The following is a 15,903-nucleotide window of genomic DNA, read 5'->3' on the forward strand; positions in this document are numbered from 1 at the left end:
AGCTGCACAGATGGCTTTGTGCCGTGGAGTCAGCACCTTAGGAGGTGGGAGGGGGCGGTGGGCAGAGAAGGAAGGAGTCTCAGGTCCTGATGGATCAGAAGAAGGAAAATGGGGAGAGGTTGTCAGGACACCAGAGATGAGAAACCAAGGATGACCAGAAAAGGGGCAGAAAGCAAAAAATGTAGGAAAAATGAGAAAGAGGCAAAACGGTGTGGGCAACCACACAGAACAGGAAGGACACAGAGCAGAAGGAGGGAAGGAAACGGAAAGGAGAGTGAAATGAGTGGAGAAGGATGTGATGAGGGAGAGAGGGAGCCAGGGAGACATTAGACGACATAATATCTCCATAAGTATAGGGAATCTGGAGCCCGTGGGTGGAGCCTGTCACTGACCAGGCAGCTCGCGATCACCAGGTCGGCCACATAAAGCAGCAAGTTGATGGCTGTCAGGACGGCCACAGCCAGTCGCTGGTCCCAGTTGCACACGTAAGTAGTGAACTCATCTCTGCAGGTCGTATCACTGGATCGCTGGGACTGGCCGCCCAGCTCCTCATTGAACTGATAGAGCGGCCAGAGGACCAGAGCGCTGATGTAGAGGAGGATGCAAAACAGGGTCAGCCCAAGCTGGGAAACAGGGAAGCGGATGGGCAGCCAATTGTCACAGTAGAGCAAGCCCAGCAGGATGGCCAGGGTCCCCAGGATGAAACAGGTGGAGTACACAGCCACGCACCACACCAGGGCTGGCTGGTGCTGGTACAGGGAGGTGTTGCTGATGAAGGCGAAGATGATGCAAGCCACAAAGTTCTCCAGCAGCTTGAGCAGGCCATGCAGCGTATGCACATAGGTGATGATCCTTCTGGGCCGGTGACCCACCCAGGTCCCGACAAATTCGGTCCCGTAAGCCACAGCAGCGATGCAAGAGAATGCTGTGGCAGTGATGGCGTGGTTCCGGGTGGGGCCCTGAGGCAAGAACGGGACATAAGTAGTGGCAGAGATGATGGAGGTTGAGAAGCAGAAGAGAGCGGCATAGCAGGCGTAGTTGATGGGGAAGTTGTACCAGTGGGAGGAAAAGTGGGACCGGAGGTTACTGTATTCCACAATGATGATGAGGAGGGTCACAACGTAGCAGAAGCACCAGAAGAACATGAACCAGTTATCTACGCCCACCCGCTGAGTGCCCACGCTGGCCACCAGCGAGGAGGCCACACCGGTGGAGAGCAGCTGCAGCAGGCGGACGGAGCAGCCCATGACAGTCCAGGAGCAAAGGCCTGGGGATGACGAAGTGGTGGACATGGTGGTTCATTTGGTCAAATTGGTCACTGTCCCGGGTAAGGCCTGGCCTTCGCTGAGGACCCACGAGAGAAAGATCCAGCTCCGGAGGTGGATTAAGTCAGATACCAGGGAAAGGCTCAGGGTCCTGTGATGGATGAGGCTCAGGGTCCTGTGATGGATGAGGCTCAGGATCCGTAGAGTTAGAACCAGTGGCCCAGACACCTGGGTAACAGTACAGCTGCTCCAGAATGATTCTCCTCACCCATCACCCTTGGCCTTGTCGGGAGACCTGTCTTATCCCAAACCTCACAGCTGGGTTGGGTCTGGCACCAAACCGTGAACGTTTTTCACCTCTTTGTGCTGCGTGCCATTATCTACGGAGACACATGGTCCTTATCTGCAAGACCAACCCTTCAAGGCTCTGGAAAATGTAGAAAATTTTTTAAAAAGTCATTTGAAACAAATTTGATCTGAACAGACATGAGACAATTTATGGCCTTTATTTATTTCACTTAGTGTGAATGTTCAAGTTTGGTTGAAGAAACACTACTGTGTTTGGTTGCAGGATGCTTTCAGACCCCAGTGGGGTGTGAGGTCATATAGAGTAGATGAAACATGCCACCTGCCTAAAGGTGAAAAATTCTGAATTTTGGAGTATATCTGACCCCAACAATTTCATAAAAGGCATTATGGATTGTACTGCTAACTCCATTTTACAGATAAGAAAGCTAATGCTTGAGGGAAAAAAATCTCTACCCTAAGGTCCCATGCCTAGGAAGTGAGAACTTCAGATGAAAATGCCAAAGCTGTGAGTTTGAGCCTTTTGTTCCACTGCGCACATGTCAGCAGGGCCCGCGGGTGGGAGCCCAGGACCAAAGCTCAGGGCTCTGGGACCCAGGACACACCTTCAGGGCCACGGCCTCCTTCCACAGCATCTGAAGACACACGTGTCCTGGCCTCTCCTCCCTGCAGCATCACTAGAAGGAGCTGCCATCTGAGGGGACACAGCCCCACCCGGAGGAGGGCAGCTCCAGGGCTGAACAGGGAGGAGCAATGGGGTGAGAGCAAGGCCGTGGGGACGAGATGACATGGGAAGTAGGAACTGTTGTGAATCCTTCCCACCCTGGGGAATTTTGCCTTAACATGTGACTCTTCCCCACATGGAAAGGGAGACCCCAATCCAGCATGACGCCCAGGTGAGTGTCCTGGAGGAACCAAGAAACAAATATTAAAATGCCAGCTTTATAAGCTCCAAAGCTTCCATCCACGTGAGAATCTAACCCCTTTTAAGAGCAGGAGCTGAAAGAGGAGCTACCTGCTAGACCCCTGGGAGGCCCACCCGGGACCGGGTGGGGGCGGGGGGCAGAGTGGAGATATTGGGGGCAGCTGGGGTTGGGGGGAGGGATTGCAGGGTCCCAGTGGCCCTGAGGCAGCCCAGTAGGTGTCTTCTGACCCAGAAGGGATGCAGGCATGGAGCCAACCTTCCCCGTGGAGGAGGGGCCTGGACTGGAACTGAGAGAGGAAAACAGGGGCCTAAAGGTGTTTCAGGGCTGTGACAGGGACACATGGCCAGAAAGGCAGGAACCCTGGAGACCATGGAATTGCCCAGGTCACCTGCCCAAGACAGTCCCACCAGCCAGGGCTGCAGTCCTGACACACAGGGGCTCCTCCAGGGTCCAGTGTGGGGGAGTGAGGCCCCTCCCAGCCCACCCCCTCCACAGGGACAGCTGCCCTGCTTCCAAGGGACTATTTGCTGAGAGGCCCCCAGGGCAGAAGGGCCAGCAGCCTGAGCCCCAGCCAGCTTCCTGCCATCAGGGGCCTTGTCACCTTTGCTGATAATAAACCCTGGGACAAGCTGAGGCTGGAAAGAGAAACACAGAGCAAACCCAGAGAACCTCTCTGGGCTCACAAAGCTCCTTCAGCCCCAATTGCCAGTGGAGCCCTGGAGCCTGCGGGCCTCCCAGTGGGCACTGCCAGGGTTGGGAAAGGGCACTGGGGTGAGGGAGTCTGGAGGTGTCATGCTGTCTGTTCCCCAACTGTCCCCCGACCAACCTCTCCAAAGTCACCCTTGATTCCACCTAAGGTTAAATGACAGCTTTGGATCCATTTGATGGCACAGAGGGCTTGGGGAAGGAGAGGCATGGGGGTTCCAGCTGTGTGGCCCTGGGTAAGGCCTGTGCCCTCTCTGGGCCCCAGTTCCCCCACCTGGAAATCAGCAGGTTTGCCTGAGTCTCCCAGTAGCACCTCCTCCACTCTAATCCATGAGCCTGTTCATGGTGCCCCTGTCAGAGCACAGCCTGGATGTGGCTGAGCCCTGCCTGCCCAGCAGCCTGGCATGTGGACTGGAAGACAGTGAGCTGGGAAGGTCAAGGCCAGAAAAGGAAGGAAGGAAGAGGTGCCAGAGAAAGGCAGAGTAGGAAGAAGGAAAAATGGATACTCAGAGTTACAAAGAGGCTCTGGAGCTTTGGCAGACACTTATAGCTAAATGATCCTGAAGTTTCCCCACCTGTGCAATGGGCTTAATACCTACTTTGTGTTAAATAATGAATAAAAACATGTAAAGGGCTAATCAGAGGGCCTGACGCATGGCACACTCAATCCAAGCCAGTTCCCGCCTTCAGCTTGAAGCCACTTAACTCCATCTGCGCCTCCACCTTCACGCACTCATCCTCTCTCAACTCTGTGTGTGCAAACCTCTCTGTCCTTCCTCTTATGAAGACACCAGTCACTGGACTTTGGTTTCACACTCCACCCAGGATGTTTTCCATCCCAGAGGCCTTAACTAAATATGTCTCCAAAGACCCTATTTCTAAATGAATGTGTTTTCTGAGTAGAAATGACATTTTCGGAGGACAATCTTCAATCCGTTGTGGTCCTCACTCAGATCTTCCTGTCCTTTTTTCACTGTGTCTTTTCCTGATGTGTCTATCATACTAAGTGAATTTGTTTTCTTTTGCAGATTGTTCTGTGTTCACTGGAGTTCTTGGGACTCACAGTGGGTTGATCCCTTGTGTACTTTGTCATTACACTGTGACACCCCTTCTACAGGATCCCTTTTCCTGGCAGGATCCTGACATCCATGTTGGGAGTTTCACGAAAGTTTCACCAAAGAATAATTGCATTTGCTTCTGCTCAGGACCCTCCACGCCAATCACCTGTTTGGCACCTATTGTGTTAATTTCCCCAGTTTGTAGAGCCACTGGACCTGAGGGATTGAGAACTTTTGGGCCCAAATCCACAAGTGAAGACCTGAAGTTTCTATTTCTCTTGTGGAGACAAAAAAAAAACCTCCCGTGGAGGTAGGTATCAGCCTTGACCTTTCTTCTTTCTGAAGGGCCTGGTTTTCCTTGTCAACCCTTGCTCCGAGGCTGCAGACCACGTGATCCTGGCTTTAGGGAAGTGTCTGAGCTCCAACTCCTCACCTTGTGCCACCCCAAAGTCTCATTCCTGACCCAAGTGGACAAATAGGCCAGCCTCCAGATATCTATGCTCAACTCTCCTTTCTCCTCCCTCCTACAGACAAGCAGGGGCCACATCAGTTCTGCCACTGAAGATTCAGGAGAAACTTGAGCAAATCAATTAATTCTATAGGTTCTTTCTCTCTTCTTTTCCTCCTTAAAGACTTGACTTTTAATCACCCCCTCCAGGAAGGCTTCCAGAATCTCACCAGCTCCACGTCTGATTGCTCCCAGATTGATAGTTTTCGGTCTTTGCCCTTCTGTGAAGCAGCCTGGTGTGGACAGGTCATCACAAGTTCCTGGGTCTTACCTGGGCCAAACAGGTGAAGTGGGGAGGAAGGGAGGTGTTGCAGGGGCAGCAGACAGGGCCCAATGTAGATGGACCTGAACGCCAGAGACATAGGTATTTAGCTGTAAGTGATGAGGCCTCACTGACATTCTCTAGGGAGGGGCTGATCCATCAGAGGCCCACTTTGGAACTGACACTCTGGCTGTAGGAGGAAAATGGAATGGAGGCCAGAGCGTCAGGGAGGCAGCCTGGGTTCCTGCCTCCGCGTCTCCTGGAGGACCCTCCTGACACACGGGCTCTTCCTGCGCCTGCACCTGGAGGCCTGGCTCGTGCACTTCATGAGGGGTGGAGCTGATCAAGATAGGAGAATTCTCAGGCAGACTAGCCCTCCCTGGTGAGTGACCGCACAGTCAAAGGTGACAAGGGTCCTTCACAGGCCCAACTGCCCGGAGCTGCCCAGGCAGCCAGATGCAGCTCCTGAATCTGCCCCTAGTAGAAGGTCAGCACCTCACAGCCTCACTTTGCCCTAGGATGTCTGGCTGAACAGTGACAGGAGCATTTATGATGAAATGTGGGAGGAGAGTCTATGTGGTCCAAGATGACAAGACCTCCACGATCGATTTTTTTTTTAGTAACACAAATGTGTTTCTTTGTAATGTATATCCATATAAAGCTTATTTTTACCTTATCATAATTGTAATATATATTATTTTGTCTTTCCAAACATTATATTTGATTTTTATGTTACCATGTGGGGTTCTTAACTACTTTTTTATGTTAGCTTTTAAAAAACTTCTTTATTTAGATATTATTGATATGAAACTGTTCTGTATACAACTCAATGAGTTTTCAGATAAATATACATTTCATGAAACCATCAACAGTCTCAAGGCCATAAACTGTTCCATCACCACCCAAAGTTTCCTCCCCATCCACTTTATCGTAATAATTATCACTTTGTCTACATGTGATAAGAACACCTCCTTTTCCAATGATCACTGATTCCAGTTGTTCATTTGTCCAAACTATGCCCTGGATGGACTTGGCCCAGAGACCCAGAGGTGACCACAGACACTAGATGCTTATTTGCATGGAGCTCTGCTCCAGTGGGTGTGTCAGATGACAAATCCATAAACTAGTTAAATCCTCTAACAAGGTAACCTCAAGAAGTGACCAGCACGATGAAGAGAACAACGGTCCCGGGACGAAGCAGATGACTTTTGGAAGATCCTCCTACGCAGGTGGCATTTCAGCTGAGAACTGAAGACTGACAAAGAGGTGGCCACGTTGAAGGTAGAGGGAACAGCTTGTGCAAGATCTTGAGCAGGGAACAAGTCGCCATCTCGAGATTACCTATAAGAGAGTTGCGGGATCTGAAGAGTTAAGGGACCATAGAACAACGAGCACTGGAGACCGAATGTCCCTGGAAACATGTGAGGCACCATGTGTGGCTCCACAGCACTTCATCGCAGACAGCCAGGAGCAGGGAAAGTCTGGAGATGGGGGCACAATTGTGGTTGTATGAGCAATCTGGGAAGACTCTATGCACTTCTGCTCTAAACAGTGATTTACCGCATGTTTGCTGTGTGCTGGGCACTGCAGACCCCACAGCAAAGCTAGTTCCTGTCCTGAAGGAGCATCTGGCTTAATGCAGAGACATTTAGTCTAGGGGATGTGAAGACAGAAGATCCAGAGACATAGCAGAACTTCCAGAGGACTCTGAAAAAGAAAAGGGTTGGGTCTATTCTGTTCAAACTCCAGAGAGCAGGGCAAGTGGGCTTTGCACCCCCTAAGGAATTAAAGATGCCCCCAAATGAGATGGGCCACTGTGGGAGGTGATGTTAGAGCATTAGAGCCTTTCCAGCCAGCACTGCTGGATCACTCCCAGCGAAGGCTTGAAACTAATTGTTCCCAAAGGATAGTCCATGGAACACTAGTCCAAGATGCTGCATGGAAAGAGTTCCCTGATTGTGCAAGTAAGTTTGAGAAATACTTCCTGCTATCGGTAATTTTATAATGCATACTGCTCTATAAAAAGTCCTAGGAAGTCCTGCAATAAACAAGTCTGTTTAACTTTTTAATATGGTGTTAAATGTATTTGGCCATATGAAATTTTTGTCTTGCCTTAACATATGAATTTTATTTCATTACTTTTTAAGAATACCTGCCATGGGGATCACCTCCTGGGTGCCCGCCCCATCCACCGCACCTGCCACTGGGTGAAGATCACATGGTTCATCCCAGTATAGGAGTGAGGGGCACAGTGGGGGTCCTTCTGCTGCCCTTCCCACAGCTCTGCTTGCCTGGCCCCTCTGGCCCTGGTGACCCTAGAATGCAGGGCTCTGAGGCTTTGTTCTGACACTAGGAGAGGAAGAAGGACTGTGGTGCGTTTCTGGCCACCGGTTACTGTAAAGGGCCATTGATCTCAATGCATGGGAGTGCATAGATGGACACACACACAAACACACACTCTGAGCAAGCACGCAGGCACACAACTTTGAAGACAGGTGTTGAGGTGCTGGCAAGGGGCCTTTAAGAGCTACAGGATGAGATGTTGGGCATTGGGGTGGGGCCCAACCCCTAGTTTCCCAGGGATGAGCCCTAAGACTCTGGGCTGGGGAGGCAATAGCAGGGGCTTGTAAAAACCTTGGTTTGGGTAAAGATTGACACCTGCTCAGTTGATTCTGCATTCTAAGCAAATTTGGGTAATCAGGGTCTGTGGATTTTATGGTTTGCCTGTTTGTCTGGTTGGTTTTTTTCTTTGTCTTTCTCTGATCATTAGGAAACATCTGACATAGAAACATGCGCATGCTCTACACATGCAAACGATGCGATTCCTTTCACTGTAGCAGCAGGTTTCAAACCTACCCCTCTGCTTGCCCTCAATCTACCCCTCCACCCCCTAAAAAATTGAAAAGCAACTTCCTGTTTGCCCTCATAACCAGGAAAAAGAAGAAAAAAATCCAGGTTAATGTCAATTTGAAAAAAAAAGCACATACTAAACTTTACAAATTATGTTTTACTCAGGAACCTTATAGAGGACCATAGCCTTGGAGACAGCCTCTAAGACAGTTCTGTGGAACTGTTCCAAAGAGCTAAGGGAAGAGCCAGAATATGCATGTGTTTTTGCTGAAAAAAAAAAAAAAAAATAGCATGAAGTTGACCATCAAAAGATTATTGCTAGCCATAAAACCCAGGCACCTCAAGTTAATCATTTTAGTGCTTTCCTATCTATGGGAAGTGAGTGTGAGCTCACTGAAGTTATTAGATGTGCATGTTCACCATCTTGAACTAGTATCCTGTTTTTATCCATTCTGAATTCCTCCCTGGTTGCACTTTTGAGGGTGGCTGCAGTGGCTGATGGATAGATAGAGGGCAACATCCATTGTTTACTGAAATGGCAAACCATGTTCTTTGTCCTTGGCAATTTCTCCTGGTCAAACTTTGACCAAGGTTTGGGAGGCATTTCATAGCCAGTTTGTCTGAGGACACTAGAATTCTTTTGATAGGCCACTTAATAAGCTTATTTTTCATATTAGGTCCTGTTGATAAACCAAAATTCTATGGATCACCTGTCTCACTAGTCTTTTGTGATCCAGGAAATATTTTCTCTTGTTGCTTCTCCTAAAATCTAGAGTTTCAGTATTACAGTTACTCTATGTAGAGTTTTATACATGATAGAGTAACATGTTTAGCCATCATTAATTTTATCGGAGGCTTGGTTACACATTGGGTAAAATAAGAGATAGTAATTAATCTTAGAAGTAGACAGAATGTAAGTAATAGAGCAGTGACATTAGTAAAGTCACAGTACAGCAGAGAGAGGCATGCGGCAAACATAATTTGAGACAACAAATGAAAACAGTGAATAGTGTAACTAGTTGTAATCTGGTCACAGTAAATCATCAAGTCCACAGGAGAGCAAGCTGGATAAGCCAAGTTCTAGAGGGATCAGGTAAAGAGAAAAAGATAAATGTTACATCTTTATTTACAAATGTATACTTTATCAATTTGCTGTAGATCATAGCATAGGAAGAAAGGTTTTCTGAAAACCAAAGATTAAAAACCGTTCTATTTCAGGGCTTCACTGGTGACTAGGTGGTAAAGAATTTGCCTGCCAATGCAGGAAACATGGGTTCGATCCCTGGTCTGGAAAGATCCCACATGCCACGGAGCAACTAAGCCAGTGCGCCACAACTGCTGCGCCCACACACCCCAGAGCCCGTGCTAGGCAACAAGAGAGCCTGCTGCTATGAGAAGCCCGCACACTGCAACTAGAGGGCAGCTCCATGAAGCAACGAAGAGCTGCAATGAAGACCCACCCAAACCAAGAATAAAAGGAGGTGCCACCACAAGAAGGTGCAAAGGACGTAGCCTTCACAAAATGTGGAAAGTTTGCTTCCAAAAATAGTATAAGAAAGTAAAAAGCACATGTATACCTGTGATGGATTCATTTTGATGTTTGGCAAAACTAATACAATTATGTAAAGTTTAAAAATAAAATTAAATTTAAAAAAAATTAAAAAAAAATAAATAAATAAAAATAAAGCTCTAAATAGAAAAAAATTAAAAAAAAAAAAAAAAGAAAGTAAAAAGAAGGTTAAGATGACAAAGGACCCTTATGGGTTGGGATCCCTTATGACTAATTTCCCTAAGAGCCAGACAAAAAGTCTCCTTGGAATCCCAGTGTATTTCACTGGCTGCCATATGAATTCCTCTGGATAACAGAGACCAAGCTCTTAAAACACAGGGAAAGGAAAGTGAAGTCGCTCAGTCATGTCCAACTCTTTGCGACTCCATGCACTGTAGCCTACCAGGCTCCTCTATCCATGGGATTTTCCAGGCAATAGTACTGGAGTGGGTTGCCATTTCCTTCTCCAAAAACACAGGGAGGGGTGGGGAAATGCCTAAGATCAAGTACATTTAATCACAAAGACACAGGAAGAGAAATCTAAGTTTTCACTACAGGGCTTTTGTTCCTTTAAGGTAAGAATTTTAAAAGGATGGTTTATCAAGCTGTTTCCTCTAGCTGCACATGCAAAAATATATTAATTTTGCAATGTCAAAAGAACCACAATCTGGCCAATTTAAGGTGAGATTTCCTTTAATTATCAATTAAGCAGATACTTGTAAGTATAAACTCTGTATGAACATAATAAACTATTCCCAGTGTCCTTCAACTGAGAATAATCCAATGTTCATGAAAAAAAAATCATAGTCTATCTAAGAAACAAGTGGAAATTTTTATTTGAGCTAACCTGGAGGATTATAACCCAAGAGACAGTCTTTCAAAAATCTCTCTGAGGACTGTTCCACCTGTTATAGGTCAGAGCACAGTTGTATAAGCTTTTGAGACAAACAGTTATACATTAAATGATATATTATTGTCAGTTTACTCAATCCAAATCTACACAAACAAAGAGAACAATGGGTATGAGTCATCTTGTTCACGCTCAGTCGTGTCTGACTTGCGATATGGCGACTATAGTCTGCCAGCCTCCTCTAACCATGGGATTTTCCAGGCAAGAATACTGGAGTGGGTTGCGTTTCCTCCTCCAGGAGATCTTCCCAACCCAGGGACTGAACCTGCATTTCTTGCATCTCCTACATTGGTAGGTGGATTCTTTACTGCTGGGAAGAATCTACCTGAGAAGCCTGGGTCATCTTGGTCCCTCACAGAATTAAGAAGGAAGATTATCTCCTAAGAAGCCATGATTCTTGATGAGATCAAGAAAAAATGTTGTCTCCCAAGGAGGCCTAGTTCATGCAGATGCACAATACACAAAAAAGTGAAGGAGGAGACCCAAATGGGCAGAGAAAAGTTTTATGCTTCAATTTTTCTCAACTTGGCATAAGTATGGATTTTATTTCATTACCATTGAGTGTGTTTCAACTGAGCAAAATCTTCCCACATCTTTTAACTGAAGATAGCGTATAGTGTTTGCCTACAATGCAGGAGACCTGGGTTCGATCCCTGGGTCAGGAAGATTCCCTTGGAGAAGGAAATGGCAACCCACTCCAGTACTCTTGCCTGGAAAAATCCCATGGACAGAGAAGTCTGGTGGACTACAGTCCATGGGATTGCAAAGAGTTGGACACAATTGAGCGACTTCACTTCACTTCACTTCAAACCAGTTACTGCTTCTCAAAACTAAGTCTCAAGGAGAACCTACTCCTCCAGAGAGGAGCTTAACATCACAGAATAAAATTTAGGATTATCAGACAATAACAGGAAATCTAAAACCCAAGAGAGACTCACCCCAATTCATCTGGATTTCCTAAGGAGGCAGATAGGCACAAGAGGCCTCTGGGGGTACAAGGCTTGTGCTTCGAAGAGTTCAGGAGAAGAGAAACCTTCCCTGGGTGCGTTCTGTAGTCACCAAAACTGTTGACTGAAAAAAAAAAAAAAGCAAAACCTAAAAGTCACAAATTTATGTTTAATTTGGAGATGTTACTGAGGACTCTAGCCAAGGAGACACTCTCAGATAGCTCTGAGGAACTGTTCCAAAGAGGTCAGGGATGAGTCAGGATATACAGAAGATTTTACTGGGGCTGGGGGAACACATGTAGTTAACATCAGTAGGTTATTGCTCATCACGAAAAACAGATATCTCAAGTCAATGATTTTAATGCTTTTCTATGTATGGAAAGATATAGTGCTTGGGCTCACAAAAATTATTCCTCTGATATGCATCTTAACTTTCTAGGATCAGTACCTTGTTTTTCTCCATCCTGAATTCCCCTCAGGATAGGATATTAGTGCTGAAACAGAGGCTGAAGGCCTGAGAACATGATGGACAAGATAATTCACCATTTTCTGAAAATGCAGGCAACATTCTTTGTCCACATTTGCATCACTTCTAAGGCTGGTGGGTCCATGCTCTTCTCACTGCAGAGGCAGGACAAGCTGTTTTGATCACTGAGGCAGGAGGGCCACATTGCTGCCCCTCACCAACATTGCAGACACGTGTCTTCAAGACCCTGGGGTCCATCACGAGCTCCTTTTTTGATTCCACAGAGAGTAGTTGGGCTGGAAGGCATTCACTTCTGGCTTCCTCTAAAATGTGCTTTAGTCAGTCGATGTTTAGTGAGCCTGCAAAAATTCTGGAGCCAATCTCAGGTGAGGCTGAGCACCAGGTAGGGCCTACGGACCAAAGATCTCTGCTTTGAATATCCTGCCCGCTGGACATTATTAATCTCCAGGTATTTCTTTTTAACTTAAATGGGAGGCACACTGTGCACCCTCCTCTACTGGGAGAAAGTGAGCCCAGTGCCTATCTACCTGCTTCCACCCCAACACATATACACACACACACACACACACTAACTAAGGCACTGCCAGGGGGACAGACACACCTTGGCAATGAGGACCTCCAGAGGCCCAGGGTGTGAACAGATGCACAGAGGGCTGTATGATGTGGAGGAGATGGGAGGGGGCGGTGGGCAGAGAAGGAAGGGGTCTCGGGTCCTGATGGATCAGAAGAAGGAAAATGGGGAGAGGTGGTCAGGACACAGGAGACAAGAAAACCAAGGATGATCAGACAAGGGGCAGAAAGCAGAAAATGTAGAAAAGGTGAAAGCAAAAAGAGAAAACAGTAAAAGAGGGTGTGGGCAACCACACAAAACAGGAAGGAAACAAAACAGAGCAGAAGGAGGGAAGGAAACAGAAAGGAGAGAGAGATGAGTGGGGCAGGATGTGAGGAGGGAGAGAGGGAGCCAGGAAGAAGACATTAGAGGACACCAGAGCTCAGTGAAGATACCTCCTGTGAGCAGAGGGGATCAGGAGTCCCTGGGCTGGTCCTCAGTCCCTAATAAAGACCCAGCGGGCCCAGTACACCAGGTCAGCCACGTAAATCAGCAGGTTGATCACTGTCAAGATGGCTACAACCAGTCTTTGGTCCCAGATGCACACCAAGTGGTGATGGCGGCAGCTCACATCATTGGACTGCTGGGGCTGGCCACCAAAATTCTTGTCGAACTGGTAGAGCAGCCATAGGATCAGAGCGCTGGCATAGAGGAAGATGGAGAACAGGGCCAACCCCAACAGGAAAATGGGGAAGCAAATGGGCAACTTGTTGCTATAGCCTCTCAGATACAGCAGGAGGGCCACGGCCCCCAGGAAGAGGCAGATGGAATATGCGGCCACACACCACACCAGGGCCGGCTGGTGCAGGTACAGGGAGGTATTGCTGATGAAGCCAAAGATGACACAGGCCACGAAGTTCTCTAGCCCCTTGAGCAGTCCTGGCATGGGGAGCACATAGCAAGTGATCTGGCTGGGCCAGGCATAGATCCAGGCTACTTCAGTGGCATAAGTCACAGAAGCGAGGCAGGAGAAAGCAGTAGCAGCAATGGCGTGGTTCCAGGAGCTGCCACGAGGGACGATCTGGAGGTACGTGGTGGGGTAAATAATGGAGGCCGAGAGGCAGAGGAGGGTGGAGTAGGAGGCATAGTTGATGAGAAAGTCATCCCAGGAAAAGGGCCAGAGGAACTGGAGCCCACATAACTCGACTATGAAAGTAAGGAGGGTCACGACGAAGCAGAAGCACCAGATGAACGTGGACCAGTTACCTATGGTCTCCCTCCAAGTGCCAGTGGTAGCCACCAGCGAGAAGGCCAGGCACGTGGAGAGCAGCTGCAGCAGGCGGAGGAAGTAGCCCATGATGGTTGCAGAGGCCAGGCCAGAGGACGAGTTCATGGTGAGCCTGATGGTCAGGCTGGTCTTTGTCATCAGACTGGGTCTTCACTGAGGACCCACCAGAGAAAGATCCAGCTTTGGAGGTGGATTAATCAGACATCTGAAAAGAGCCTCGGGTCCTGCGACAGCTGCTACTCAGGATCTACGGAGTTGGAACCAATGACTCAGACACTTGGGTAAAGGCACAGCTGGTCTAAGACAATTCTCCCCACCCATAACCCTTGGCCTGTCACAAGACTTGTCTTATCCCAAAGCTCAGAGCAGGGTGGGTCTGGCCTCAAACCAGGAACATTTTGGATCCCTCTGAGCTGTGTGTCATTATCTACAGAGACACAGGGTAGGATGGTCCTTTCTACAGTTCCAACCCTTCAAGTGCGTCAAAATTGAAGAAAAAAATTTTTTTAATTATTTGGTAACAAAATTAGATGTGAACAGACATGAGACAAATTATGATCTCTATTTCCCTTAGTATGAGTGTTTAAAAGTTCAATTTCAGAAACACTAATGTGTTTGATTACAAGTGCTTTCAGACCCCAGTGGGGTGGGGTGGGATGTCCTATAGAGTAGACACACTACATGTAACTGGAGTTGAAAAATCCTGAATTCTGGAGCATATCTAACTCCATGGATTTCATAAAATGGACTGTGCATGTATGCTAACCCCATTTTAGAGATGAAAAAACTAAAGTGAAAGTCGCTCAGTCGTGTCCAACTCTGCGACCCAGAGAATACTTCAGGCCAGAATACTAGATTGGGTAACCATTCCTTTCTCCAGGGGATCTTCCCAAGCCAGGGATCAAACCCAGGTCTCCCACATTGCAGGCAGATTCTTTACCAGCTGAGCCACCACTGCTAATCCCATTCTAGAGATGAAAAAACTAAGGCTTGGTGAATCAAGGGCCTTCTCTAAGGTCAAAGTTTAGGAGTAGTAACCTCATATAAAAATGCCAAAGCCATGGATTTGAACACTTTCCTCTACAACCCAGCATGTCAGCAGGGCCTGTGGGTGGGAGCCCAAGACCAAAGCTTGCATCTGTGGGATCCAGGACCCGCCTTCATGGCCGTGGCCTCCTTCCACAGCAACCTGAAGACCCACGTGTCCCGGCCTGTCCTCCCTGCAGCATCACTGGAAGGAGCTGCCATCTGAGGGACACAGCCCCACCTGGAGGAGGGCAGCTCCAGGGGTGAACAGGAAGGAGCCATGGAATGAGAGCTAGGCCATGGGAATAAGATGACATGGGAAGTAGGGACTGTTCTGAATCCCCTCCCCTCAACTTTGCCTTAACATGTGACTCTTCCTCACTGGGACAGTGGACACCAACCCAGTATGACTCAAGATGGAGTGTCCTGGAGGAACCACAGTATAAATAACATAATGTTTGGCTCAAGCTCCAAACCTGCCATCCAGGTGGGAGTCTGGAAAGATCTAGGAGTAATCCCACGTGAATGAGGATTTCTGTGACCTGAGAGACTGGATGGCAGTTTCCAAGCTGGGAAGAAGAGGTTGAAAATGAACAAGGATTTTGTGTCTGTATGCTGATGTGGAGCCTTTGAATCCATTTAATGGCACAGAGGGAGGATTTAGGAAGGAGAGGCATGGGGGTTGCTGAAAGCAGCAGGTTTGTCTGAGCTTCCCAGCAACCTCTCCTCCACTCTAATCTGTAAGCCTGGACATGATGCCCCCATCAGAGGACAGCCTAGATGTGGCTGAGTCCTGCCTGCCCAGCAGCCAGGCATGTGGACTGGAAGACAGTGAGCTGGGAAAGTCACAACCAGGACAGAGGAAGGAAGGAGGAGGTGAGATGGACAGTAAGAATTTCAGGGAGGATGTGGGGCATGGAGGAACCTGGCACGTTACCCACTGAGCCTCAGTTTTTCCATCTCTGCAGTGGGCTTAATACCTGTGCATGTATGCTGTTATGTTCGACTCTTTACAGTCCCTTGGACTGGAGCCTGCCAGGCTACTCTGTCCATGGGATTTTCCAAGCAAGAATTTCCAGACTGGTTTGCCATTTCCTTTTCCAACAGCTCTTCCTGACCCATGGATTAAACCCACATTTCTTCCACTTCCTGCATTGCAGGTAAATTCTTTACCACTGGGCAACCAGGGAATGTGTCAATTAAGTGAATGAAAGATTGTGAAGGGCCTATCAGAGGGCCTGGCACACAACATACTCAATCCATGCC

The 15,903-nt window shown here is 48.0% G+C and overlaps 2 protein-coding genes across 2 annotated transcripts; both read right to left on the reverse strand.

Annotated features, from left to right (window-relative positions):
- Positions 1-326: 326 nt before the first annotated feature.
- On the reverse strand, positions 327-1,292 carry LOC139178310 (myeloid-associated differentiation marker-like). The gene has a single exon (XM_070775917.1). The coding sequence runs from the start codon at positions 1,290-1,292 to the stop codon at positions 327-329; it is 966 nt and encodes a 321-aa protein (XP_070632018.1).
- Positions 1,293-12,775: 11,483 nt separating this feature from the next.
- LOC139178348 (myeloid-associated differentiation marker-like) lies at positions 12,776-13,749 on the reverse strand. Its single transcript, XM_070775992.1, has one exon. It carries the CDS (start codon positions 13,747-13,749, stop codon positions 12,820-12,822), a length of 930 nt encoding a protein of 309 aa, XP_070632093.1. The 3' UTR covers positions 12,776-12,819.
- Between the last annotated feature and the right edge of the window lie 2,154 nt (positions 13,750-15,903).

The sequence above is a fragment of the Bos indicus genome, chromosome 21 (genome assembly GCF_029378745.1).
Source record: "Bos indicus isolate NIAB-ARS_2022 breed Sahiwal x Tharparkar chromosome 21, NIAB-ARS_B.indTharparkar_mat_pri_1.0, whole genome shotgun sequence".
Taxonomy (NCBI): Eukaryota; Metazoa; Chordata; class Mammalia; order Artiodactyla; family Bovidae; genus Bos; species Bos indicus.

What these genes read in the sequence shown, in the direction of transcription:
- LOC139178348 (XM_070775992.1), bottom strand. Translation starts at nt 13,749, where the DNA reads ATGACAAAGACCAGCCTGACCATCAGGCTCACCATGAACTCGTCCTCT.
- LOC139178310 (XM_070775917.1), bottom strand. Translation starts at nt 1,292, where the DNA reads ATGTCCACCACTTCGTCATCCCCAGGCCTTTGCTCCTGGACTGTCATG.